The following is a 25,925-nucleotide window of genomic DNA, read 5'->3' as shown; positions in this document are numbered from 1 at the left end:
ATGAAAGTTTTGTGGGAACTTTTTAACAATAATTATGTTATGGTGTATGTACTTAAAACAACTTAAGATGATGGCTAACTGCTTTAATGTCATATGAAGTTTTTGTGAGTAATCTAAAGCTAATTGTTGGTGACAAATGATATAGATAGATGACAACGGGTAAGAGTTTTTGAGTGCAATAATTATGTTTTATGGTCTATATACTTGAAAAACAGCTTCTAAAAATCTTTTTGGTAACTTGAACCTTTAGAGCTTTGCTAAATTAAATTAAATTATGAAAGTTTATTGAGTATCTGGGTCATTTCCACAAAGGATAAAATATCAAAAATTGATTACTGGACATAAATTTGTCTGTCTTTGGTTTCTTATCCCCGAGAAACTTAAAGATGCTTGGGTTTATTTATAAACATGTTTCATGTATGCTGGGGAATTTTCTATGAGAAAGCACATGTTTCTGTATACGAGGAAAGTAAAATGTATGTTTTCAGTAAAGAAGGTCTAAAGAATAGAGATATTTTTGTTTATTTTTTTAAGAAAGATAAGTTTGTCCTAAGGTTCTAGGAAAGAGAAAAGGAAAGAAAACATGGGACAAATTCTGAATGAAAAAAAAAGTGACAGAAGGCTTGTGGAAGTAAAACCCTGAGGAGTTTTGTGCATGGTCAAGTTGGCTGAGATTAAAATGAATTCAATTAAATGAATGAGTTTCAATATCAAGGGTAAGCTAGCACAAAATTAGAATTTGGCTTTCTCTCTCTAGAAAGGATGATCTTCTTGAACTTTTGGTCTGCTCTTGATGAACAGATTATAGAGGGTTTTTCTTTGCCTTTGAGGAAGTCTACCTTGGGGACAGAAAGTCTATGCATTGTTAAAATAATTTCCTATATGCAAAGAGGCTGAGGTCTCTCTTTTGTTTTTTGTTTTTTTAACTGTTTAAACTTTCTCTGTTGGCCTTTGACATCTTCTGTTGTCACCTTGATTGAATGGATAACTAAGCATTGTTTCCTATTTGACCAAGTGTTTAAAACCCTTTTGATATTTTTGACAAGCTTCCTCCAAGGTTTGAATCCTGGGTAAAGTCTTTCTTTTGACTTAAAAAGGAACTTTGAGAATTTCCAATGGGCCCTGGGACTTCTCAAAGAATTTGTTCTCTCTTTCTATAAAGAGACATATTAAAGTAATTAGACCTAGTTGGTATGTTAAATTACATGGAAAACATTATCAAATAAATGATAATTGGGCTGGCCCCATGGCTTAGCGGTTAAGTGCGCACGCTCTGCTACTGGCGGCCCGGGTTCGGATCCTGGGCACGCACTGATGCACTGCTTCTCCAGCCATGCTGAGGCCACGTCCCACGTACAGCAACTAGAAGGATGTGCAGCTATGACATACAACTATCTACTGGGGCTTTGGGGGAAAAATAAATAAATAAAAATTAAAAAAAAAAAAAGATAATAAACCTTCCCAGGTTATATTGTGTGGGTAAATGTTATTAATATAAATGCTTTAAAAATTATATAACATTCCTAAAATTCTGATGTCTTGGTTACAAATCATAATTCTTGTTATTATTTCAAACTGTTATATGTCACAGAAATGGCCAAGTGTCTTTGTCAATTGCCATTTTCAAATGTTTTGTTATTGTCAGACAGTTATTGTTTTACTCTGACGTTTCTGCAGATGTGTTTCATCTTTAGAGAGATTCATGGAAAGGACTCGGACACTTGCTCTAGAATGCAAGTTTCTGATAAACTTTCAGATTATAAAACTGAGCCAGATAAGAAATTATAGAACACTAATGGAGAAACTGATGGCCTCATAAAACTGCTAACAGAAGATCAAGATCAAAAATTGATTACATGGGACTGAATAAATTGATGAGGATGATTATAATTTTTATGACTTTTTTGTCATATTTGAGAGAAACATGCATAAACTTAGATATGACCAAACAGCTTTAAGGGACACAGATTGACTTTATGGAACAAATAAAGCTACTTGGAAATATTGACCTGGTACCTTGCCTACAAGGTTCCCAGCAACCTTGCCAGGTGAGTAAAGAAAGTCACTTCTCTGGCTGGTACAAGAACCTCGGGATATTTTGGGGACCTCGAAAAGAGACGAATTCACCCAAATCTGTAGGCATTGCAGGCAGAGTCAGATAACAAGTCCTTGGCTTGGCTTTCCTGGCCTCAAGAGGCCTTTCAAGTTCAATCTGAGATTCCTTATGAAAAGTTCTGGCAAAGCAGATTTAAAAGAGCCTGTATGATCAATTGCTATTCTTGCTGTACTTATGTAAATAATTGGGCCAAGTTTAATTAACTTAACTTATTTTGAGAACCAATGAGTCTTAATTTGGCTATCTTTGGTAAAAATGAGGGTGATTTTAGAAAAATTATGTTTCAGAGGTTAAAAGGAGAAAACTGCAGATTCCTTAACATTGCTGGCTTTGCCTTCCTCTGAGTGTTCCTGGAAATGGCAAACTCAAATTATGATGGCAGCGAGAATAATATTTTTGAGGAGGAATTAGATGAAGAAAATGTCATTCTCACATTGGTTCCAGTTAATGAGGAAACTAATGGAGAACATCAAATGGAATCAAGTGTTTCTTCAAATTCAGAAGTCAACCCGAAGACCCTTAGGACAAACGATAAAGTTCATCTTCCTCAAACGAATGAACAATTCAAAACTTCCCCCAAACCTAGTTGTAATGTACCAATCCTTCCCTTGCCGGCCATTTTGCCTCCGATTAATAAAGTGCGTTGCCACACTTTGCGGAATTGGTGCCAACAACTGAGTTTGAGTACCGATGGCGAGAAAATAGAGGTTTATCTGAGACTCCAGGAACATGCTTACTCTGAAAAAAAACCCAGAATATTCCTGAAACACCACAGGAGGCCCGAGTGCAGTCATGTTCAAGGAAATGCAAGATGGTGACCAAGAGAGCAAGGGTTCGGAAAAGTAAGAAGAGTGAGAGAGAGGAAGGGACTAATACAGTTGAAGTGATCACTTCAGCGCAGGAAGCCATGTTGGCAGCATGGGCAAGAATTGCTGCCAGAGCCATTCAACCTAAGGCTATGAATTCTCGTCCCATTCCTACTTCTGCCGAGACCTTCCTGCCACAAGCCTCTGGTGTCAGGTGGTGTGTGGTCCATGGCGGACCTCTCTGGGCAGACACACAGGGTTGGGTTCGCCTGCACTTCCACACAGGTCAGACCTGGGTACCCGGCACTCCCAGAAAGATGATCTATCTCTTCTTGCTACCAGCCTGCATGTTCCCATCCCCAGACCTAGAAGATAATATGTTATGTCCTGCGTGTGCTCAGAGGAATAGAAAGATGAGGAGATTCAATACAATGAAGAAAAAGAAAATCTGGTGTGAACATGTCGTTCCTTTTGAGTGGGCCATGTCTTAATAAAGAATGAATGGTGGAGGGCCCACAGTTAAACTGACTTGCATCTCAATGATGGTTGTATCATGTCCTAGCTACCCTCAGTGCTGCCTGATGCCTTGAGGACAGATAGGAGTGTTGGGATTGTGTACTTGAGGTTAGCCAAAAATTGACTGCTACTGCTGCTTCAAGTATTTAGCTATATAGAATACAGTTTGGTTTTGTTTTATTAATAGATTTTAAAATTTTTCCAAAGTCTTAGGCTTTCAGAAAAATTGAGCAAAAAGTAGTGTTCCCAAATACTCCTCCTCTGCCCCTCCCTCACCATTTTCCCTACTGTCAACATGCTGCACCAGAGAGGTACATCTGTTGAGCCTACATTGACTCAACATTATCACCCAAAGCCCACAGTTTACATTAGGGTTCACTCTTTGTGTTGTACATTCTATGGGTTTTGATGTATGATACACACCATTATAGTCATATAAAATAGTTTTACTGCCCTAAAAATCCTCTTTGTTCCACCTATTCAACACTCCCCCCAATCTCTGACCACTGATCTTTTTACTGTCTCCATAGCTTTGTCTACTTCAGAACGTCATATAATTGGAATCAAACAATTTTGATTGACTTTTCAGATTGACTTCTTTCACAGCAATATGCATTTAAGGTTCTTCTCATGTTTTTTCATGGCTTGATAGTTTACTTCTTTTTAGCACTGAATTATATTCCAGTGTCTGAATGTACCACAACTTGTTTTTCTATTCATCTTTTGAAGGTCATCTTGATGGCTTTCAAATTTTGGCAATTATGAATAAAGCTGCTCTGAACATTCAAAAAAAAAAAAAAAGAAAGAAAAGAAAAATTATGTTCCAGTAGAAACTATAACACACATTTGTGGATATTAGATTTTGGTTTGTTCATTTACTTTGAGGTTTTTGTTTTCTTTCTGCAAACTGAAGCTGGACAACTTGATGTAAACTTAAGGGAGAATACCATAATAGCCCATGTTTAGACATTCTTCATACGTGTTGCTGTATAAGCCACTCAAAAATTTACCTGAGCACCCACTGACATCATCAGAGACATTTCAAACTGCAAAAGATGCTTCAACCCTGACATCTAGAAATATTCTTGACTGGCCGTCCCCTGGGCTCAGGAATTGGTTTATAATTTGCTCCAACCATTAACCTTCTGTTCTTTTTATTTCTATAGAAATGCTTCTTATTAAATACCTGGTTACTTGCTTACACAATATAGGCCTAACTTTGGGAGACCCTTCCTATGTTCTAGAGATGATCCAAAAGACCCAGAGAGAACTCCAAATGAGGAAATAGACACTGTTAGATGTTCCTCTGCATCATCTTTGTAGTGGAGACTGAATCCCACTAAAATCCTGGATACACAAGCACCCAGAAGATCAACTTCATCCCCTCCGGATGGGATCATATGAGAAATGCCACAGGGAACAGGAACCATGACATAGAAGAATATCACAACCAGGATCACCCAAACCCTGGCTGGCTTCATACTCTAGATGCTGACTTCTCTGAATGGACAAGTGAACCTCTGATAGATCTCAAGTTGCCTTACAGAAGATGGTCTCCTAAAGATAAGTAATGAGTGACTCCCAGGTTCTTACCTTACTTGTCAGACTATTAGACAGCAGGCTATTTGGCTACATCAGATTTCACTTGAGGTTCCAGGCCCTAACCTTGACTGGTTTATAGGCCTCTTCTCCTGGACTCCCCAAGGATTGAGGTCCATTGTGGAGGGGATACCAAAATTGGGGCTATTTTGCTAATATGTGTGGTTGTTCATGTAATTATAAAATGTGGACTTAAGTGTTGTTCCAAAGCCATTGATCAGAGTACTCAAATATTAGTCATGCAGAACATACCTCACTCTCTCCCACCTGGTACCCAAGAATATTTTAAAATAAAGGTAGAACAATTTCATTCCCCTGACCTTGAACTTCGCCCTTTCACAGCAGGAAGCAGCTAGAGTGGTCTTCGCCCCCATTCCCCAAGATTGAGGAATGATCAAAAGAGAGTGGGTATTGAAACTGAGGATGAAGGAGTTAAAACTTCCATGGATTAGGGTGAAAAAACTGTGCCTTGTACCGACAAGGCTAACATGGGAAACAAAATAACCAAAGTTTCTGAGCTTGCCTTGCAGAACAGCAGGAGGACTGCTGATAAGACAGGAACTTGCTGACAGCCCCTTACCCAACTAAGCATCTTGCAGGAGCATTGAGAAGCTACAATGACTGACTGTAAACTTCACACTTCACAGACTAAAAATCCACCATATTCAACACATAGAACAGACAGTCATGCCTGTGTGGAGGACTCAGAACTTCAGTCCCCAAGGCCACATGCTCCCCCTGCCCTACCTAAAACCCCAAATAAAAACCCTTGCTTGTAGCTTTTCAGGGAGTTTGGGATTACAGCGTTAGCTGCCTGTTCTCCTTCTTCAGTGCTTTGTGACAAAATTCCTACTTTCTTCTACTACACCCAGTGTCAGAGATTGGCTTGCTGTGTGACGGGTGAGAGAACTCACTTCTGGTTCGATATCAGATCCCCCTTGGGAGCAGGGAGGCACTGCCCCCTAATGCCATGCATTTGATCCTTAGTATGCTCGTCAGGACACTTTCACCTGCCCAAGAAGCTATGGCGATTTCACTTGCCTGACAAGGGTCTTCCCTTAGCACAAGTGTGAGTCAGACTTCCACAGGCTCCTGGGTGGCACCCACACCCTCCCAGGCCCCCACACACCCCTCCAGCTGCCTTTCTCCCCCCATAACTCAGCCAGGCATCTGTCCCCAGCACTGACTCACATGCCAAAAATTCTGTCTTCCTCCAAGACTTTGCTCTACCTCCTGGAGATCAATCAAAAGATGCAGCAAAGTCCTTAATATGTTACCTTTCATTTAAAAAGAAACACATTTCAAAGAGAGCCTCTAAATTTACAGTACTTTAAAGCCAAAAGAATGACTGGAATGACTGTTGTTGGCAAATGCTCCGAGGTCTTCCTCATCTTTCCATCACCTCACCTGGGCACCAGCCCTGGGTGGAAGAAAAAAGGAAAAGGCAGGAGAGAGGAGGAAATAAGTGAGTAGTGTTTGTGGGCAGAGGCCAATAATTGCTTCAGGTGCCACAGACCATATAAACCAAACTTATTTTAAAATTGTATTGTCTGTGACCTTAAACATGGATGTACCTTTTATATTAAAGGTATCTAAGTTCTCTAGTAGAGACAGAAATCAGACAATGGTTGCAAGGGGCTGAGGTGGAGGGAGGGAACTGGCTGCAAACATCACGAACTTGAAGGAACTTTTTGGGGTGATGTAAATACCCTGTATCAGGATTGTGATGGGGTAATAAGACTATACATTTGTCAAAACTCATCAAGCTGTACTCTTAAACACGGTGAATTTTACTGTAGTTAAAGCATAGCTTAATAAACCTAACTTTAAAATACGTATATAAATTTTTAACTCTGAAAGCCCCCTAGCAAAATAAAGCAAAAATATTAAGCCTAAAGCCCAATACTGGTCCCTAATCACCGCAGAAACCAGCTATACTCATTAAACTATTTACAGAAAGCCCACGTAAAGAAACTCGGAGCCCACCCCTACCCCATACCTGCTACCCACAGCAACACATGGGGCCCAGTCAGGAGAAAAGAGAGGGTACACATACTGTGAAAATCTTTCTTTTATTACTGTCTCTTGTGGCAAAATAACATTTTATACAAATAAGTCACCTAGTTTACTTTAGACACAAAGACAATACAAATTGCAATGGATCTTAGGTGAAGGGGAAAGAAGAGGAAGGCGAGATCAAGTCATTGATGTTTCTTATATTCTGTGAAAAATAGATTTATAGGGGAAAAAAATAGACTTTCACAACTTCAATGACTTTACATGATCCTCTGTAAAACTAGGGATTCACCTCCACCAGATCTTTCTTGCGGCTAAGATGTTCTGTAACATGGAATGTGAGTAATGCGATGATTTAACAATAGGCTCCTACCCTGGGGACAGTAGCACCCTCTGCATCAGGAATCCTCGTACACTGGCTAGAAGTCTATGCTGTGATTTTTAGAACACTAGATTGTCCCCATTCTCCAAGCATCACTGAGGTCATGGTGACAATGGCTACCAGAAGAAAGTGACTTTACAGAGAAAAAAGAGTACCCAGGGAGCCTAAGAGGAGTAGCAGTACACACTAAGGCAAGACTCATCCAATTCGTACATTAGACACAGCCTCTTAAATCTCTTCCAGAAAGGAGTTCCACTTCAACTGAAAAAATAAGTTGAAGATTCCCCAGTCACTGCCATTTCAAGAATCTCCAGGGGCCGGCCCGGTGGCACAAGCAGTTAAGTATGCGCACTCCGCTGTGGCGGCCTGGGGTTCGCCGGTTCGGATCCCAGGCGTGCACCGACGCACCGCTGGGCAAGCCATGCTGTGGCGGCGTCCCATATAAAGTGGAGGAAGATGGGCATGGATGTTAGCCCAGGGCCAGTCTTCCTCAGCAAAAAAGAGGAGGATTGGCAGATGTTAGCTCAGGGCCAATCTTCCTCACAAAAAAAAAAAAAAAAGAATCTCCAGTCTATGCTCAGCCCCAACATCTCCAAATCACTGCTCTATCTGGGAATCAGATGGCCCAAAGACTGTAGGTGTCTTCAGGAAGTCCTACATACCCTTGAAAACTGGTTTCTCTGCAAATAGCTCTGAGCTAACACATAATGAGAGGACAGCCCAATAAGCCCTGAACTACTTTTAGTTTTATTTCCTAGGTTGATTCTTTAGAATATAGACTGAAATAAACCAGGATCTTCTTTGGAGAAGCTAGAAGGGCATCTTAGACCAAAGGCTTCACAGGAAAAAACAGGCTCTCCCCAAGAGATTCCAAGGCAGAGGGACAGGAGTAAGACAGGAGAGGAAGGGGTGCAGTCAGCAGGCTCCGTGGCACCAGGTGGGCCTGCCAGTCTGCTGGAATGTGTTCCCTCCAGGAGCTGCCTCTCAGATGCCAGCTCTGAACAGAGGCATGGTCTCCCCCCATACAAGTAGTTTTTTTACTTCCATTGTATCACCCACAAGATAAGGGCTCTCAACAGTCCAGATTCCTTAACAACATGGCCTCCTGATTCAACTTCTGATTGGTTCAGCTCCTTTCAGAGGAAGTATGATTTCCAATTCTCTACCCAATTCAGGTACAAAAGCTTGAATTTCAAACTCACCCTGGTTAACACCCAGAGTGGTAAATGCTTCTCAAGATTTCCTGAGTAGCTAGACACAAGAATCCCAAGTCCCAGATACAGAACACCAGACCTTCAGACACAGAATACGACAAATCCCTGCCCTGCTGAGCACAGATGGAGCACGGAGCCTCAAAATGGTCTCCAGTGAGACTAAGGCAAGCTAATTGGGAAGAGGAAACAGCACTATTCAAGCCAGAGTGCCTGCCCCCTCCACCCTCCTGGTCCTCCTCCTAGCAAAGGCTAACACTGCAGATGAGAAACCACTAGTCTACAAGACATGGTCTGCCCTGGGACACATTTCTAAGACACATTCTATTGAGCAGAGCTCTGGGCAGCTCCAGAAAGCACATCCTAGATAATAATTAAATATCAAATAGTAGACACTCTCCCAATGGGGCTTCTGTCACAGAGAAGGGGTTATTCTAAAGCCTGATAGGAACACACAAACGTGTTAGAGGAGCCGCAATGAGAAACAAGAGGGTAAGGAGGCAATGCTGATGTCCATCCGCAGACAAGGAGGGAACGAGGGTAATGCAGCTTTCCCCAGCAGCATATGGGACAGAGCCACACTTAAGGCACCTGGATTTGTCGTTGACTCCAGTTCTGAGATTCACCCAGTCTGGTGAGGAGTAACCCATTCTGCAGGGTGCACAGTCTCTTCCCTCCCTCAGTGGCTGGATCCAGTGCCAGCACACTGGTGTAACCTAGGGCTTTCTCAGTGAGAAAGCTGCCAGCATCTGACACAACCCCGATTCTGGCCTGGCACAAAGCACTGGGCCAAGGTTCAAGGCCACTCACGCCCTAGAATCCAGACAGAGAGCAACACTGGTCAGTGAATGCACAGGGGCTTCTGCAGCAAAGTGCTGGCCCTTCTTTCCCTGGCTCCACACGGCCATCCTCCCAAGCACCCTGGGAGACAGCTCTCCTGTCACAGTTACTTGGCGCCTCACAGTGACTATTACCACATACCTGGGCCCTTCCTACTGCTCCTTTTCTAACAGTGCTAAATCCCAGCCACAGCAACGATCTTACAGAGTTTGGGCTGAGCACCTGGAGCCACCCACACAGTCAGACAACCATAGGCAGCTGAGACAGCAAGAGTCCATGCAGTAAGGGCCCAAGGACAAAAGTAGCCCACAGGCTGTGCGAGCATGCTCTTTTGAGAACACATCTCTCTGACAGGCTACTGCAGCCTGTCTCACCCTTTCCAAACACCCAGCACAACTCCAACTAGCAGTTTGAAGGATGAGAATACATGTTACTTAGGTCTGCCCTGTCAGATGGTTCCAGAAACTACTGAAAATCCTCCTAAATAAGCAATCTACAAAGAGTTTCAGAGGCAAATCCCCATCAAAAGCCAATCCTCCCGGCTATGCTGTGTAGAGAAAACCAAACCTCTCCTTTAAAGGAGCTCAGGTTTGTAACCATACCCTGCTCCAACACGAGCCAGATTAGCCCCAGGAGCCTGATTAACACTATCAGAAGTCCAACTGCACATCACATACGTTGGGAACACCACTGACATTTTACGAAACTTCCCAAAAAGAAGCCTAGAAATAAAAAAACCAAAATACAATGAGGCCTGCTCTGGCCTCAAGATATACTATTGTCCCAAGAGCAAAACTGACGCATTCTATTTCAGGAGATACTCAATAGCCAGGAGCTAGGAGAATCAGAGCAAGCTCATCTTCCTTCCAAAATGAGAACAGGAAGGTACTGCTAGGCTAAAACCTTGGTGTGTCCCCAGGAGGACTGGGTGAGGATCCTGGAAGTCAGACAAATAAGCAAGCCTCTCCAGAAACTGGATCTTTCCATTTGGCAGCCTTACCCATCCCTAGTGCCTCAACTCTTGGCACCAACCCTCCGTTCCCCTCTCCTTCAAGTTTCTTTCCAGTTGGTTTAGGACTATGCACAGGGTGAGGTCAGACTGTGCTGATGACAACACCAGAAGTGAGAAGAGATGCCTGGAAGAGGCCTACCTTTCAGCTTACCACAGCACCCAGGAACCTACAGAAGTGCTGCTAACCTGCAGGTAGGCCGACCAGAGCCTCCCTACCCGGGCACAGCTATGCCTGGAGAGACCCTGGTTAGTCAGGACAATCAGCAGGCAGCTATGACTACATGAAAATAAACTTTTTTTATCTGGATTCCAGGAGCCTTATCCTAATCTTTGACTTTATATAGTACCTCTGCAACCTAAGGGGCAAGGCAAAAAAGGGAAGAAAAAATACTGGGGAAGCAAACACAGTACTGTTGGCACCTCTCCTGGAGCACAGGGAACTGCCACCCCAGCCTTGGCTTCCTGGGCCGTGTTCCAGACAAGCGTGGACAAACAGCAGCTTCAACCACCTCCGTGTGCCAGGACCTTGGGCCGCAGCAAAGTACCTCCCTTGTCCACTCCTGCAGCAGTTACTGGCCTCCGTTATAGGCATAATCAGCCTTGTTGTGCATTATCAGCTTGTCGTCAACAAAGTAGAAGCTGTCAGAACGGGTCTCATAGGGATTTTCAATCATCAAACGAACTGCAAGTCAGGGAAAGGAAAAAAGCAAAGATTTATGTGTGAGTCTGCCCCAGGGGCTAGGTGGGAAAAAACTTAGCATCCCCTCTAAAATTCATAAACCAGCCCTTCCGGAAAACACGAGTACAGTATCCCAGAATAATGAGGTCAGAACAGCGAGAGCCAACTCTTGAGAGCTGGGGAGAAATGGAGACCACAGAGGCCCCTAAATTGAACCTGATATCCACTTCAAAAGAGGATGGAATCAACTCTCTGACATGGCCCTCCTTGGTCATCTCCAGCCTGGATGCTTAGTCAGTACCCAAGGGAAATGTGTTTACCTACCTTTTTGCAAACATGGACCTCAGCAGCTTATTGACTCAGTGCTTTTGGTCTGTTTGTTCCCCACCTCTAGATATGCTGGTCCAAATTCAGAAAGCTGTGCCTCATGGTGGCACTTCCCACAGGCACCAAAGGACAACCAAAGGAATCCTAGGTGCGCATGAGGGCAGGGGGATAAATGGCAAGGAGCCTTCTCCAGAGATGGCTCAGGTTATTAACTCCCAAATGATCCAGCAAAAGGTCTGCACATCTTGGGATCCAGATTTAAATCTTCTATTGTTCAGGTAACTGCCCAGACTGCTTTACCCATACTGGAGAGTCAAGATAATGAAGTCACTACCTCTGATCAGTTTTGAGTTAATGATCACATGCTATTTGGAGTCCTCTAGAGGAAACGCTATTGTTCACCACAGTTCTCACAAGGTGAAAATGACTGTTTAAAATTCTTTGAACCCATCTAGGCCAAAGCTATTTGATTTCTACCCAGAATATTGACCTCTACACTCTTCGTTTACTTGGTTTCAAGAATAAAAGTTATATTGCCTTGGGCAAAAACTTCAAATGCTATACCTAATCTTTACATATTTCAGCCCAGCTGTGGAGCAGGGTTCAAACCAGAATCAGATGCTGTCATAAACACCCTTTCCCACATCTCAGCAATCCTCATTTTACCTGGGAACAGCATTGCCACGTGAGTAAAGAATACCTGGTTTTCAGAATATGAAAATTTTAAGAACGTGGGATTCCAAGAAAACTAGTCAGCGTATGTAGATCCTTCCCCATAACCCAACTAAACTCCACCACTATTCATAGGATCCCACTCAAATCCTCATTGTTCTGGAGCAATTTTTCCTAATTACTAACAGGAAATGTTAACCTGGGATAGCTAGACCAAAGCAATATAAATGATAAAGGCTGTTCTTTCTCTCTAAGTCTGTCTCTTCCCTTGCCTAGCCTTCTCCCTCTGGTGCCTTCCCCATTTCTTCCTCTATACAACTACAGAATTACTCTTCCTAAGACATTGCTTCCATTATGTCACTCCTTCTACTCCAAAACCTGCAACAGCTTCCTATTTCCTGCTGGATCTAGTCTAACAGTTTATCTAATCAACCCTCTACTTGCAGAGAATGAGAAAGAGGAGGTCCTCAGACCTATGATTCTATTTAGCCCGCAATTTCATACCCAGCTCTGATTAAGGAAAAGTGAAGGGCTAACGAAGAGTGCCAATGACTAGAACACGGTGGAAAACCATGACTAACAGTGGCGAGGCGAGGCGCTTTATCCAACTGGAGTCCCAAGGATTGTCATGGGCCTCCTCTTATCTCCCTCAATCACTCCCTTTCCCATAGCAAGCAACTAAAAAGGATGGCTTGTATTATTAAAACCTTTGATGCTCCTATACAGACTCAGAGTTTGAAACATTAGGCAGGAGCAATAGGAAATGAGAAGCCTGAGGTCAAATGACTAGATATGTGTCATGTCACTGTTTCCCTCCTCTGCAAAATAAGGAAGTTGGACCAGATGGATTTCAAGATTTGTTCTTTCTAGCCCTAACAATCTAGAATGCTATCAAAGTCAGGAGATACCTACTGACATCCTCAGAAAGCTGGGGAAATTCATAGATATGTTCACAGGTGTTCCTACTGCTGGGGATACAGAAGCCGAAATCGAAGTCAAAGTTTTTCAGCAAGCGTTCCCGGAAATAGTGCCGTTCGATCATCCGGAAGTTTGACACAGGTTTGTCTCCCACTGTGAACTCCACTCTGCAAAATAAATCTCTGTGAGCCTGATTTTGCCTCTGCCCTCCTGGAAAGCCAACCCAAAACCCAACCAAGAACATTCTTCTCTGTGAATAAGCAGAATGTTCTCCCCACAGGAAATACTGGTACTCACGTGGCCCCAACTGTCCGGAGACGAAGAAATGCTGGTGTGAACTGATAGCGGACGAAACGTCCTGCACTGATATCCACATCTCCACCTTCCTCCTCCTCCTCCTCCTCCTCTTGGTCTGAAAGAGCACACAGAATCCTGGGTGCACCACCCATCCAAACAACACAACCAATTAACAGTACTAACACCAACAGTAGGATGGCCGATATTGACTGTGCACTTGCTATATGCCAGGTCCTGTGCTCAACACGTCACAGAATCCTCACAACAACTCTGTGTTATTATTGTCTTCATTTTATACATCAGGAAGCTCAAGTTCAGAGAGGTTAAGTAATATGTCCAAAATCCTCCAAATAGTAAATGGAGGGAGCAGGGATTTGAATCCAGGTCCATGTGACTCAAGGCCTGTTCTTAAACACTAAGCTATTTGCCTTTTATATAATTTGGGGGCTTGGGCTGTATCCTAAGGGTGAAGCCTGAAGCATAAGCTGGGTACTAGGCCCCTGACGTGGTCTATATTATACAGACTAGCTCTGCTGTTGACCAAGTTGATGTGCTAGTCACTAACCAAAAGAATGAGATTTTAAAAGTTGAAGCTAGTCAAAAGGCACCTGTGAAGAACGCAAAAAATTCTGACAGGCAGCAAAGACAAATCCCTAGAAATAATTTTGTTATTTAAATGGAAGACACTGACCTACAGCTCTGGGGTACTGTACTTCCTTGGATTAATGCCTATTCCAGGCCATATCAGGCCCAACCTTCTGACCACCTGGAAAAGGGTCAAGCAGATGGGCAATGAACCAACGTGTGAGACCTGAATAAGCATCCACAAGGTTAATGATGGTCTCTGGTCTAGGCCATTCCTGAGCCCAGGAGATGAAAGATTTGTAAAACGAATCAGAGAACCACTCTAATGTGAACAAGGAGTTAGTTCCCTCTAGTAGCCATCCAGTGTTCAGCATAGACGTTTTCTTCAGGTCTAGGCTGAACGTGGGTGCAACGTAAGTCTTTTTCAGCGTCAAACATCTCTGCCTGTGACAAGCCCAAGAACACTGGGCAATCAGATTCCGTAGAGACTCTAGAGCACTGGCTGCAACAACATGATTCAAAGAGAGACAGAACAAATCTTCTCAGGGATTCGAACTCATCAGAACAAGTGCTGCAGGAGGGGACTGATTCAGTGTGAGCATACTTTAAGTGAATCAAGATCCATAAAGACTGAAGACACTGAAAATCAAGGTATTTTTATAGGATCTGCAGCTGACCTTCTTAAGACAGTTCAGTTTTGTACTGAAAAGACTACTCTGGGCCCAGGCTAATCCAAATCCACACACCTAAAGTAGCCCTGGGGTCCTCAAAACATCCTAAGTACTGGGACATGTACTTAGGGATGTGAACACCAGAGACCCAGGAAGCTAGCTGGCCCTGATCCTCCAAATATAAGCTAAGTACCCACGAGCTTGAGCCTTTAGGCACCTTGGTCAGTACTAGGTAATTGTAGCATAAAGAATACTGGGTGGGGTGAGGAGACGAGGGCTTTAGCCTTGGTTGTGCAATTAACCTGAGCTGAGACTTTCTCAGGAAAGTCTTTCAACTTACTTGGGATACTAATAACTGCTCTTTAATACTAATTAAATACTCTTCAAATTTAATTTATATATATATATAAATTAAATTTAATTTATAAAAAAAATTTAATACTCTTTAAATACTAATTTACATGTTCTTTCTGAGTAGCATACCAGATGAGAAAAGCTTTGCAAAAAGAGTTATTATTACAGACCACGGCTGACACTCTGTGCTGGTATTCTAATAACTAACTCCAGGGGGTGCTAAATCTCCAGTGATGTGCTCCAAAGACTTAATGTGTGGTCCCCTAGCCAGAAATGAATCACGCTGGAACTGCATCACAAGCACAGGAAGTGTCTAGTCAAAGCTAATTTAAGGAATCCCAAGGAGATGAGTTCATAGGTCTGGACTTTCTGTTCATCCAGAAAATGGTTCAGATTAAAATCCAAACCAGGATCTACTGGGAAACATGAGACACTATTTAAAAGAAAGAGTGTGAGGAAACAGGTGAAACTGCCTCATGGTCTAGACTGGAATGCTCAGTATCACCCTTCTAGAGTGTCCCCAGGACTCAAGGCTCAGGTGAGCTTTCCTCATTAGAGTTTAATTTCAAGGATTCCTTTCCTAATTGGAGGCAATATGGTAAGATGAAAGAGCACAGGACCTTAGGAAAGTCACTTGGAAAATGGGGATAACTCCTCACAGAGGTGTGAGGACTACATGAGCTGATGTAAACAGAAAGACATGGAACACAGTGACCAGCACAGAGTAGACACTCAACAAATACCAGCCTCTCAACACAGCTTCAAAGCAGGCTGCCAGCCAGGCTTCCCGAAGAGGTCAAGGAAGCAGGACATGCTGGAGTCCATGACACAGGATGCAATGGCACACAAAAATCCAAGCTTCAAAGACCTTTTGCTCTAACTGTCAAGCAACCACTACAATATTAAGACCTACCTGAAACACAAGGTTTGGCAATCTCAAAAAGCACTGTCCCTGTCTCCAAATCTCTAATTTTGAAGCGGGTGAAATCAATACTGTAGACGTTGTCTTCAGGTTTACATAAATAATCTGAAAATGAGATAGAGACTAATGCCGTTAAATAATCCTCCAAGTGCCCAGGCCAACAGACAGAAAGAAACTCAGCTTTCAGACCAAGCTGAATCCTGAAAGCTGTGAGTGAACTTGCGAGCAAATCCTCCCCCAGTTGCACCGCAGCTGAGGCCACAGCCCCAGCCTGTGAGACACTGTGAGGCAGAGGCACGGAGCTGAGCCGTCCTCAATTGCCGGTTCACACAAATTGTGAGATATTAAATATTTACAGTTTTAAAATGCAAAGATTTTGAGCAGTGTAGTCAGAGAGGAAAAGTTAACTAACATAGCCTACTAGGCCGCAGGACCTGGCCCTACCATCCACCTCTGTCTCCTGTTCTCTCCTCCCAGGCTCCCTCCAGGTGCACTGGCCACCTTTCTAACCTCCTCTGGCTAAACTCACTTCTGCCTGCGAGACTCTGCAGCAGTGGTGCCTTCTCCCTGACACATTGCTCCCAGACTTGTGCAGGGCTGGCTCCCTCTTGTCATTCTGGTTCCAGCAAACGTCACCCCAGTGAGGCCTTTCAGACTTTCCTACCCAGTGACCCCCAGCCCTCCCTCACAGCCCCCTGCTTTGTTTCACTCCAGCACTTGCTCTCTTCTGTCTCAGGTCTTTGCTGTCATGCTTTTGTCCATCTCCCCTCCAGACCATGAGCTCTTGGCAGGCAGGACCACTCAGTCGTTTTCAGCCCTGCACTGAGGCCCACCAGGGCATCTGGCATAGGATGAGTCCTCGGTGCATAACTGATGAACGAATAAATGGGAAGATCTTGTACCCGTCCTCCTGCTTTTGACCAACTCTGACTGTGGAGATAAATGCTAGTAATAGGAGGTGCAAGTTGTTTAGGGCAGAGAGACAGCCAGAAAGATCTTGAGTCTCTGCTGCTCCAGTAGCTCAAGCAAAGCGCAGCAGGTACTGTGTAATTTTAAGCTGTATAGCACGATTTGATATGCATATAGTGCATAAACATCCCGCAATAAGTTTAGTTAACATTCATCACCAAAAAACAAGTTCTTTTTCTTGGTATGAGAAGTTTTAGGATTTACTCTCTCAGCAACGTGCAAATCTATACCACACAGTAACTGTTAACTGACAGCGCTGTATGTCAATTATATCTCAATAAAACTGAAACAAAACAAAAATAACCCTCCAAAACTAACATTTATTAAGTTTTGAGGCAAACTCAAGTTTTTTTCTTACACAATTCACTTAAAATACACCCAAAAATCTCCTCTTATGTTATAAGCAAAAGTTGTATGGGGAGAATTAGGGGATCCAAGAAAGAAATGAGTATGGACTTGGTTTGGATGAAAGATTATCCAACACTTTTAGAAACAGAGATAGTAAAAGGGGATTCCTTTGGAAACACTTCAAAAATGGCCTACAAACCTTTCATCGTCAACTTTAGATCATGTCTAAAGATATCACAAGACAGAATTTTTGTAGAAATCCATTTTGAAACATTTATCCTAATCTAATGGCTAATATAGTGCTTGTTTGTTTTGTTGTATCACAAAGCAGAGATCAGCAAACTTCTTCCGTAAAGGGCCAGATCATAAACAATTTAGGCTTTGTGGCCACGCAGCCTCTCACAACTACTCAACTCTGTCACTGTAGTGTGAAAGCAGCCACAGACAACAAATGAATGAGCGTGGCTGTATTCCAATAAACAATTTATAGACACTGAAATATGTATATAACCATGTATCACAAGATATTATTTTTTTCAACCACTTAAAAATGTAAAAACCATTCTTAGCTTGTGGGCTGTACAAAATTGGGCGGTGGGCCATACCCACACAGGTGGCAGGACAGATTTGCTGGTGAAGGCATTAGGCCAAAGTGAAGTAGAACCTACAACAACCCGAACAGCTAATCATAATAGTACTGATCACAGAAAATTTCACTGGTTTCTTCTACCCTGACTCCTGACAGCATCTTCTCCACAACTCATTTTGGCACTTTATCTTATCCTGCCTGCTTGTGTTAGTTGTTTCATATTTCACAAGCTGTCTCTCCAGTAAGCTGGCAAACTTGAGAGCTACTAATTATTCCGTAACTCCCCAAAGACTGAGATCGATTCTGCATCTTTAGAAGGTACTCAATAAATAACTTGCTGAATGGGACAGACTTTTAGAAGAGTAACAAAATCCAGAGATCACCAAGCTCTGACCTGTGGCTTTCTCCAGTGAGCTGCTGAGGTGGGCTTGAGCAACAGCACCAATCCCAAGCTCCTACACAGGACCTGAGTGCCCACTGGGAATGCTGCTTAGGGCCAGCTATCAGAATAGCCTAATTCCCCCTCAATATCAGGAGAAAGCATGAGGTTAGAAAGATCAGGTGATGAGCATTTCTGTACCTTCAGAGTCCCAAATGAAAACCGGGTCGGAACAGAAGCAGCTTTTTCACAATGTCTCAATGAAATTGAAGAGCAAGACCTTCTAAATCTATACTCAGGCATGCAAAGGACAGTCCCAACCCAAACAGTGATGGCAAATGGGGACATGGAGATATCCAGAATCAAACTAGAACTATTTTTGGAGATGGGAATTTCATCTCATACAGGCTGGACCAAGGCCCACCCCCCCAAACTCCCATCCCCAAATCACTGGCGCTGCCCCCAGCTCCTGAGGTACACCTGAGCAGCCCCGGGCTGACTACTAAAGCAGTTCAGCAGATACCACTATGGCAGCCTCAGATCCATTAAGCGAGTGCTGGTGCTGCAGGGTTACAAGTCTGGAGGGCAGCGGGATGCACAGGCAAGCAGGGTCTAAGCAGGCGACTGTAAACTCTTGAGGGGAAACAGCAGCAAGAGAAACAGCAGGGCATCAAGTCAGGGCTAGGCTGGGAAGAGAACAGAAGAAGCGGGGAGAACCAGGACAGGGGGTGGGCAATGTATTTCTTCCCACCCTTCCTTCTATCAATAAAAAGGTGCAGGATGGTTGCATTTTATGCAAGAAACGCACTTCTGAAACCCTGACATAATTCTTAATTTACTAGAACAAGTGTCAAAAGGAGGATTCACATTTTGGATTTTGTACATAAACTGAAACTTTATTAACATATATTTTTTTATGTGGCACAGTTTTAAGTTTGCATGAAATGCCACAGCAATGTGTTTGAGGAAGGAAGAACCCCCTGCACACAAAGGGGCGACGCTTGGTACCAAAAAGGGTAGAGGGTCAAGGCAGGGTGGACAGGGGGCGGGGCTGTCAGGGGCCGGAGTGGAGGGAAACGCAGAGAAAGCAGGTAGGGGTCTGGGCTGGCAGAGGCTGCAGAAGCTGGGGGCAGGCAGGTTGAGGGGGCCTGGCTGAGCAGGAACTTCACTGAGAGCTGGGGGACTTCCAGGCTGAGTGGGCCACGGCCTGGGCAGGCTCAGGAGGATCGGGTTAACCTGAAGGGGGCGCCCGACCCAAGCCGGTCCAGCTGAGCAGGGGAAGGGCCCGGCCCGAGGGCCCAGCTGGGGCGACCGAGGAGCAGCCTGGCGCGGCGGGCCTCGGGGAACGCAGTCAAGCTCCAGGGACCCCTTCCCCAGCATGTCTAGCGAGGGGGTCCGCAGTCCCAGCCCGGCGGGGCAGTGGGCAGCGCGGCCTGGCCGGCCGGGGGCCTGGGTGGATCCCTGGGCCGGTGGAGCGGCCGGCTCCGCCGAAGGCTACGGGGGCCGGCGCGAGGGGAGGGCGCGGCCGGCCCGGCACTCACTCTCGGTGACCCGGCTGAGGCGCAGGACGTGCTCGGGCCGGATGGCCTCCAGAGCCAGCAGCTCCTGCTCCGTGACCGCCGCCCCGAGGCCGGCGTCGGCCGCGTGGTGAGGCGCCTGCCGCCGCGCCTTGAGCCGGTTCAGGACGCCGCCGCCCGCCTTCTTCTTCTCCTCCTTGCCAGCCACCAGCCCCCCGGGGCCCGCCGCCGAGCCCGCGGCCGCAGCCTTGGAGTTCGACCCGCTCATCGCTCCGCCGCCAAGATGGCCGCCGCCTCCGCAGCGCCGTAACTATGGAGAGCGGGGGCGGGGCCTGCGGGCGGCCGCGCAGCGGCCCGCCAGGTGGTGAGCCCGGGGGTGCCTGGGGCCTTGGTACTCCCAGTCTCTCCGTCAGGCCCCAAGGTCACCTCAAATGTTTTAAAAATATTTCGTATGGTCAAATGACTTTCTGTCATATAAACTGTGGACAAGGCATCTGGAGAAAATGTTTTTTAATCTGTAGCATAGAAGGTAAGTTAAAACAGTGCTTGCTATGCAAAGGCAGCTTTCCACTTAGATTTCCATTCCTAAACCCTACTCTGCCAGCTTTGGGCTAGACACTGGGCTACACTACAGGGGATATAAGAATATGAATGAGGGCAGGGATTGGGTCTGCCTCATTCACCATTGTATTGGGGCAGTCTAGCTAATGCCTGACACATGGTAGGCGCTCAATAATGATTGAATGAATGAATGAGTGAAGGAAAGTCCCACTGTGGAGGAGCTCCCACTTTGTTGGGGAAGATTGTGAAGTACACAATTCACTATGTGTCCCTTCCTCTTGACCAGCCCAGTATGAATGAACTAGAAGACAAACCAGACTGCTGACCGCTCTGACAGAGGTACAGCAAAGGTACTACCAGAGTACACGAGTGGTCTGGGGGATCCCGGAGAGGCTTCACAGGGGTGATATCTGCACTAAGCCTTGGAAGTTAACCATGATTTCACCAGATGGAGGAGAGAGGCAGGGAGGTAAGGCTGCCTTCTTACCTTCGGTAAGAAGGCAGCCTTACCTCCTACTCTCTCCTACTTTAGGGATTCTGGATCCATACTCTTCTGTGTTGGAGGCCCCAGCCTGACTGATGGGAAGTGTGTCTGCTAGGTCTGATGTCACCTCTCAGCCAGACTTAGGCTAGAGTGAAACTCCACCCCTCTCCCCATGGTCAGCCTCAAGACTTGATTTATGCCAGGCCTTGGTGGGTCCCTCTCACCTGATGTGAGGGGCTGATAGGCCTAGCCTGGTTCGTGGACAAAATTCAAACCTGACCCCACCCTAGCTGCCCAGCCTGGTGGAAGAGTATGTGGCCAAGCTCGTATCTAAATGTTGTCCTGTCTTTGAGAGATTACCACCAGGTGGCACTTAGCAAACTGTTCAGGGAAACTTTAATGGATGTGTACAAAGAATTAAAGTCTTTCCCTTTGCAAACAACTCTTTTTAAACCACTCAGCAGTGAGTAGTTACTGAAGAATTTCCAGAACTTTTAATATGCTACTTGATGGTGAATCGCCAAGAGGGGGACTTAGCATGCAACCATTTCCCACACTCACTTGCCCTTTGAACCTTTGTTCTCAGAGTACCAGGACTAGAGTTACCTGGACGCCAGCTTTTGTCTTTCTAGGGATGATAACAAACGTATTAACCTTTTTACCTGCAATTCCACGGCCAGGAATTTAGCCTATGTGTATGCACAAAGATGTTTACTGGAAGACCATTTGTAACACTGAAAATTTACAATAAATTACAGTTGCATCCACTCATGTTATACAGCTGTTAAAAAGAATGAGATCCATCTATACGGACTAGTATGGGGAGATCTCAAATATATATAAGTGGGGGAAAAAAACAAGGCCCAGAATCCCATTCTTTAAAATAAAAAGTATATGAATATATATGTGTATTTGTAACTGCAAAGGAAGAGGTCTAGATATACAGTAAATTGTTAACCTTGGTTCCCTCTGGGGAGGAGGGTATTGTAAGGCACTAAAGGGGGATATATTCACTTTTGACCCTATTTAGAGCTACTTCTGTACCATTTTATCACAACAAGCATATGACCATGGCCTGTTTGTATACTTGTTTAAAGAAAATATCTCAGGATCTGTATCTGCAAGGCAGACTCTAAGCCAAAGTAGTCTTATTTTCTCTTAAAATTTAAAAGCAACCCCGGGCCGGCCCCGTGGCTTAGCGGTTAAGTGCGCGCACTCCGCTGCTGGCGGCCCAGGTTCAGATCCCGGGTGCGCACTGACACACCGCTTCTCCGGCCATGCTGAGGCGGCGTCCCACATACAGCAACTAGAAGGATGTGCAACTGTGACGTACAACTATCTACTGGGGCTTTGGGGGAAAAATAAATAAATAAAATTATTAAAAGCAACCTCAAACTTGATCACTATTTTCGCTTCAAGAAAAAATACTGTCATGTAAGGAAATTGGAGCTTGTACTTTCTCTGGTCACTACCTATGAATTGTGGTTAAAAGGAAAAGACTATATCTTTAGGAGAATAGAAAACACACAAAAGAGAATAAAAAATATATACATATTCCTTTTTAAAAAAGAGTAGGAGGGGCTGGCCCAGTGGCGCAAGCAGTTAAGCGCATGTGCTCTGCTGTGGTGGCCCGGGGTTCACAGGTTCAGATCCCCGGCGCGCACCGATGCACCGCTTGTCAAGCCATGCTGTGGCGGCGTCCCATATAACGTAGAGGAAGATGGGCATACATGTTAGCCCAGGGCCAATCTTCCTCAGCAAAAAAGAGGAGGATTGGGATCGGATGTTAGCTCAGGGCTGCTCTTCCTCACACACACAAAAAAAAAAAGTAGGAAAAATTAGGGCTGTAACCTCTAATCTGCCTCTGCCTCTCCTCACCAAATCTTCCAAAGTTATGTCAAAAGGCTCTTTTAAAAAACATTTTTTTAAAGTACATATACTAACACACTGTTTGGAGGGAAAAGGAAAACAGATTTACTGCATTAAATAGCAACCCCAAGGTTTCCCTGGGCTAGACACAGGAAGACTGAAGTAGAAAGGCTGGCCTCCCTTTCACCCCAGCTTGGTGGTCTATGAGTTCCTCTCCTTCAGCTGGATGTTTTCCTCGTAAGAAGTGTGACAGCGGCTGTTTTCCAGGGCAGTCCCAGAGTAGCCTCAAATCAGGCCAGGCAGGTGGAGCCCAGAGCTGATGCAGCCAAGGTAAGCAAGACATCAGAGGGCTTTTTTTCTGCCGAGACTGGGAAGTTCAGTCCTCCTTCCTGCTGCCTCCCTAAAGGTGGCATGCATCGAATCCATGAGTCGTGGCTGCGGCTGCAGGCATGCCTTGTAGTCTGGGACTGAGAGCTAGTAATTTTCGTAGTACCCAAGTCACTTCTCTCTCTGGCTGAGGGCTGTTTTTAAAAAGCATTAATTTATTATTTATATCCCACCTGTTCCCAAAAAGGATTTCTGGCATACTCCAGAGTCATGTAGCACAGATTGGAGTGAAAATTCATGTAGCCTTGTTGAAGGCAGTACTTTCAAAATTTTAAATGAATATACTGTTTGATACAGTAATTCCATAATGGAATTCTAAAGAAAAACTTGCACATGTGCACAATAAATATATGTAAACATAAGTATGTGTACATATACAAAAATACATGTAAAAGAAAAACACCAAACTGTCACCTGTATTATCCTCTAGGGATTAGAGGAGTGGGAATAAGAATGATGAGTTTTCACATTTTGCACCTCATATAATTTTTAAAAAATATATTAATGCATTTCTTGTATCACTAAGTCTTAAACGGTTACTTTCTTTTGCAGAGAAAGAATAATGTAATAAACCTCCATGTAACCATCACTCAGCTTCATCAGTTATCTACATCCAAAGGTTGCTTTTTTTTTTGTGAGGAAGATCAGCCCTGAGCTAAAAACCAATGCCAATCCTTTTTTTTTTTGATTAATTATTTTTTCCCCCAAAGCCCCAGTAGATAGTTGTATGGCATAGCTGCACATCCCTCTAGCTGCTGTACGTGGGACGCGGCCTCAGCATGGCCGGAGAAGCGGTGCGTCGGGGCGCGCCTGGGATCCGAACCCAGGCCGCCAGCAGCGGAGCGCGCGCACTTAACCGCCAAGCCACCGGGCCGGCCCCCAATCCTCCTCTTTTTGCCGAGGAAGATTGGCCCTGGGCTAACATCCGTGCCCATGTTCCTCCACTTTATATGGGAGGCCACCACAGCATGGCTTGACAAGCGGTGCGTCGGTGCGGGCCCGGGATCCAGGCCTTCGAACTCTCGGGCTGCTGAAGTGGAGTGCGCGCACTTAACCGCTATGGCACCGGGCCAACCCCCAAAAGGTTGCTTTTTAAAAATAGTATATCATGGGGGCCAGCCCGTGGCGCAAGAGGTTAAGTGTGCTCACTCCGCTGCGGCGGCCCGCGGCAAAAGGTTGCTTTTTAAAAATAGTATATCATGGGGGCCAGCCCCTGGCGCAAGAGGTTAAGTGTGCTCACTCCGCTGCGGTGGCCCGCGGCTCACCGGTTCAGATCCCTGGTGCACACCGACGCACCACTTGGCAAGCCATGCTGTGGTGGCGTTCCATATAAAGTGGAGGAAGATGGGCACGGATGTTAGCCCAGGGCCAGTCTTCCTCAGCAACACACACACACACACACACACACACACCATGGCATTGAGAGCACAGGCTTTGAGGTAAGACAGGGCCAAGTCCCAGTCCTCTCTCTGCCCCTTACCAGCTATGTGACTTTGCACAGGTCATTTATCCCCTCTGGGCCTTTGTTTCCTCATTTATAAGTCAGGCTAGTCACACATCTTTCCTAGGGTTGTTGTGAAAAACAGCAAAAAAAAAAAGGCAGTATTCTAGTGCCATGAGTGTCTCATGAATGGTCCCTATGGCAATATATTTAAGTGGCCTCTTTCTTCAGGACCCCTCTGCTGAGGGCAGGCACACTAGACGGGGAGAAGCCATGGAGCTGGATGGGAGAGTGCAGTGACTGAAAAGAACTCTCAAGTCAGAGCTGACAGGAAACGAGCTGGGGACCAGGCCTTGAGGAAGCAACAGATGGATTCAAGTGGAGGCAGTGAGGAAACCCCCGGAGAGCAAGTCTTAGTATAAGGCCCAAGCCAAAAAGCAGGTGGGGTTATTTTTTCACTAATATAAATGGTTAGCAACAAACAAAACTAAGACCCCTTAGGCCAGAGTACCGCAGTAAGGTGCCTACCATGTCAGGTGGCTAGCGAGCAGAGGCAAGTCACTCCGGAACCTCCCTGCTCCACCTCCTTTCTGCCTTGACCCCTCACCACTGCTATAGCAACAAGCTTTCCAGTAAATGCTGGAAAACGCATCTCTCTTCCTCTATGGAGGATGGAGGGGGGCAGGGCAGAAAGGTCCGACACACCGGCTCCAGCCAACCGGGAGCCTGATTTCCTTAGCGAGATTAGGATCTGGACCCAAGGAATGGTTTAACCCGCCCCCCGCTCCACCCCCCCTTACCCCCGGCACTTGGCCCAAGATCTTCTGTCAGACAGTTTCCCTCCCTGCAACTCCCTAGCGCAGGGCTTCTTCAGGTCTCTTCCCCATTTGGCAGCTCATGTAAAGCTACTTGAAATAGTAACAGCTAAGTCTGAATTAGTAACGAACTCCAGCTATGGGTGGGCTCAAGCTAAGAAAGAGGCTCTGTGGGCCTCCTGGCTTATTTGGGCGCTGAGAACAGACTCTATCAACACTGGCCTCATTCTTGGAGCTGAGCACTGAATTCTGCCCTTCAAGGGATACTGAGGGAGGTAGGCCAAACTCTTTTCTCCCTCTCCAGAAACCAGCAGCCTCCATTCCTGCTTGGAGAAATGCAGCAGGTAGGCTCTGGCGCCATGTCACATAGCATCATGGGGAAATGGAAGCAGTAGAGAGTAATGATGAAGAGTAAGAGTCCTGTTGTAAAATCCCAGCTCTGCCTTGTGCGGGCTGTATGGCGTTGAGCAAGTCACTTTACCTCTTAAAAGCTAATACCAACTGGTTTGTTGAAGACCAAACAGAGATAACATCAGTAAAAGTGCTTGGCATTGTGCCTAGCCCATTTCAAGAGCATCTATAATTCTTCTTTTCTTTTTTTATAATTTTATTTATTTATTCCCCCAAAGCCCCAGTAGATAGT

At 45.2% G+C, this 25,925-nt stretch overlaps 1 protein-coding gene and 1 pseudogene across 2 annotated transcripts; one reads left to right on the top strand and one right to left on the bottom strand.

The window, feature by feature from the left end:
- The first annotated feature begins 2,424 nt into the window (after nt 1-2,424).
- Nucleotides 2,425-3,423, top strand: LOC131398253 (developmental pluripotency-associated protein 2-like; annotated as a pseudogene).
- A 3,667-nt stretch (nt 3,424-7,090) lies between these two features.
- Nucleotides 7,091-20,009, bottom strand: UNC119B (unc-119 lipid binding chaperone B). Of its 2 annotated transcripts, none has more exons than XM_058531582.1 (5): nt 19,750-20,009; nt 15,915-16,028; nt 13,392-13,506; nt 13,089-13,261; nt 7,091-11,180 (listed from the first exon to the last, which is right to left on the bottom strand). In XM_058531582.1, the coding sequence occupies exons 1-5, from the start codon at nt 19,991-19,993 to the stop codon at nt 11,068-11,070; spliced, it is 759 nt and encodes a 252-aa protein (XP_058387565.1). In that variant the 5' UTR covers nt 19,994-20,009; the 3' UTR covers nt 7,091-11,067. The 2 variants fall into 2 exon arrangements, with proteins under 2 accessions (XP_058387565.1, XP_058387566.1); XM_058531583.1 differs by having other exon boundaries at nt 11,076-11,180; nt 13,085-13,261.
- Between the last annotated feature and the right edge of the window lie 5,916 nt (nt 20,010-25,925).

The sequence above is a fragment of the Diceros bicornis genome, chromosome 35 (assembly GCF_020826845.1).
Source record: "Diceros bicornis minor isolate mBicDic1 chromosome 35, mDicBic1.mat.cur, whole genome shotgun sequence".
In the NCBI taxonomy this organism is placed as follows: domain Eukaryota; kingdom Metazoa; phylum Chordata; class Mammalia; order Perissodactyla; family Rhinocerotidae; genus Diceros; species Diceros bicornis.
The sequence above is the reverse complement of the archived record's forward strand: the minus strand, read 5'-3'. Positions and strand labels throughout refer to the sequence as shown.

What these genes read in the sequence shown, in the direction of transcription:
- UNC119B (XM_058531582.1), bottom strand. Translation starts at nt 19,993, where the DNA reads ATGAGCGGGTCGAACTCCAAGGCTGCGGCCGCGGGCTCGGCGGCGGGC. An exon ending in TGCCAAACCTTGTGTTTCAG is followed by an intron (nt 13,507 to 15,914) that starts GTAGGTCTTAAT and finishes GTGCTCTTTCAG; the next exon opens with ACCAAGAGGAGGAGGAGGAG. An exon ending in CTCCGGACAGTTGGGGCCAC is followed by an intron (nt 13,262 to 13,391) that starts GTGAGTACCAGT and finishes TTTATTTTGCAG; the next exon opens with AGTGGAGTTCACAGTGGGAG.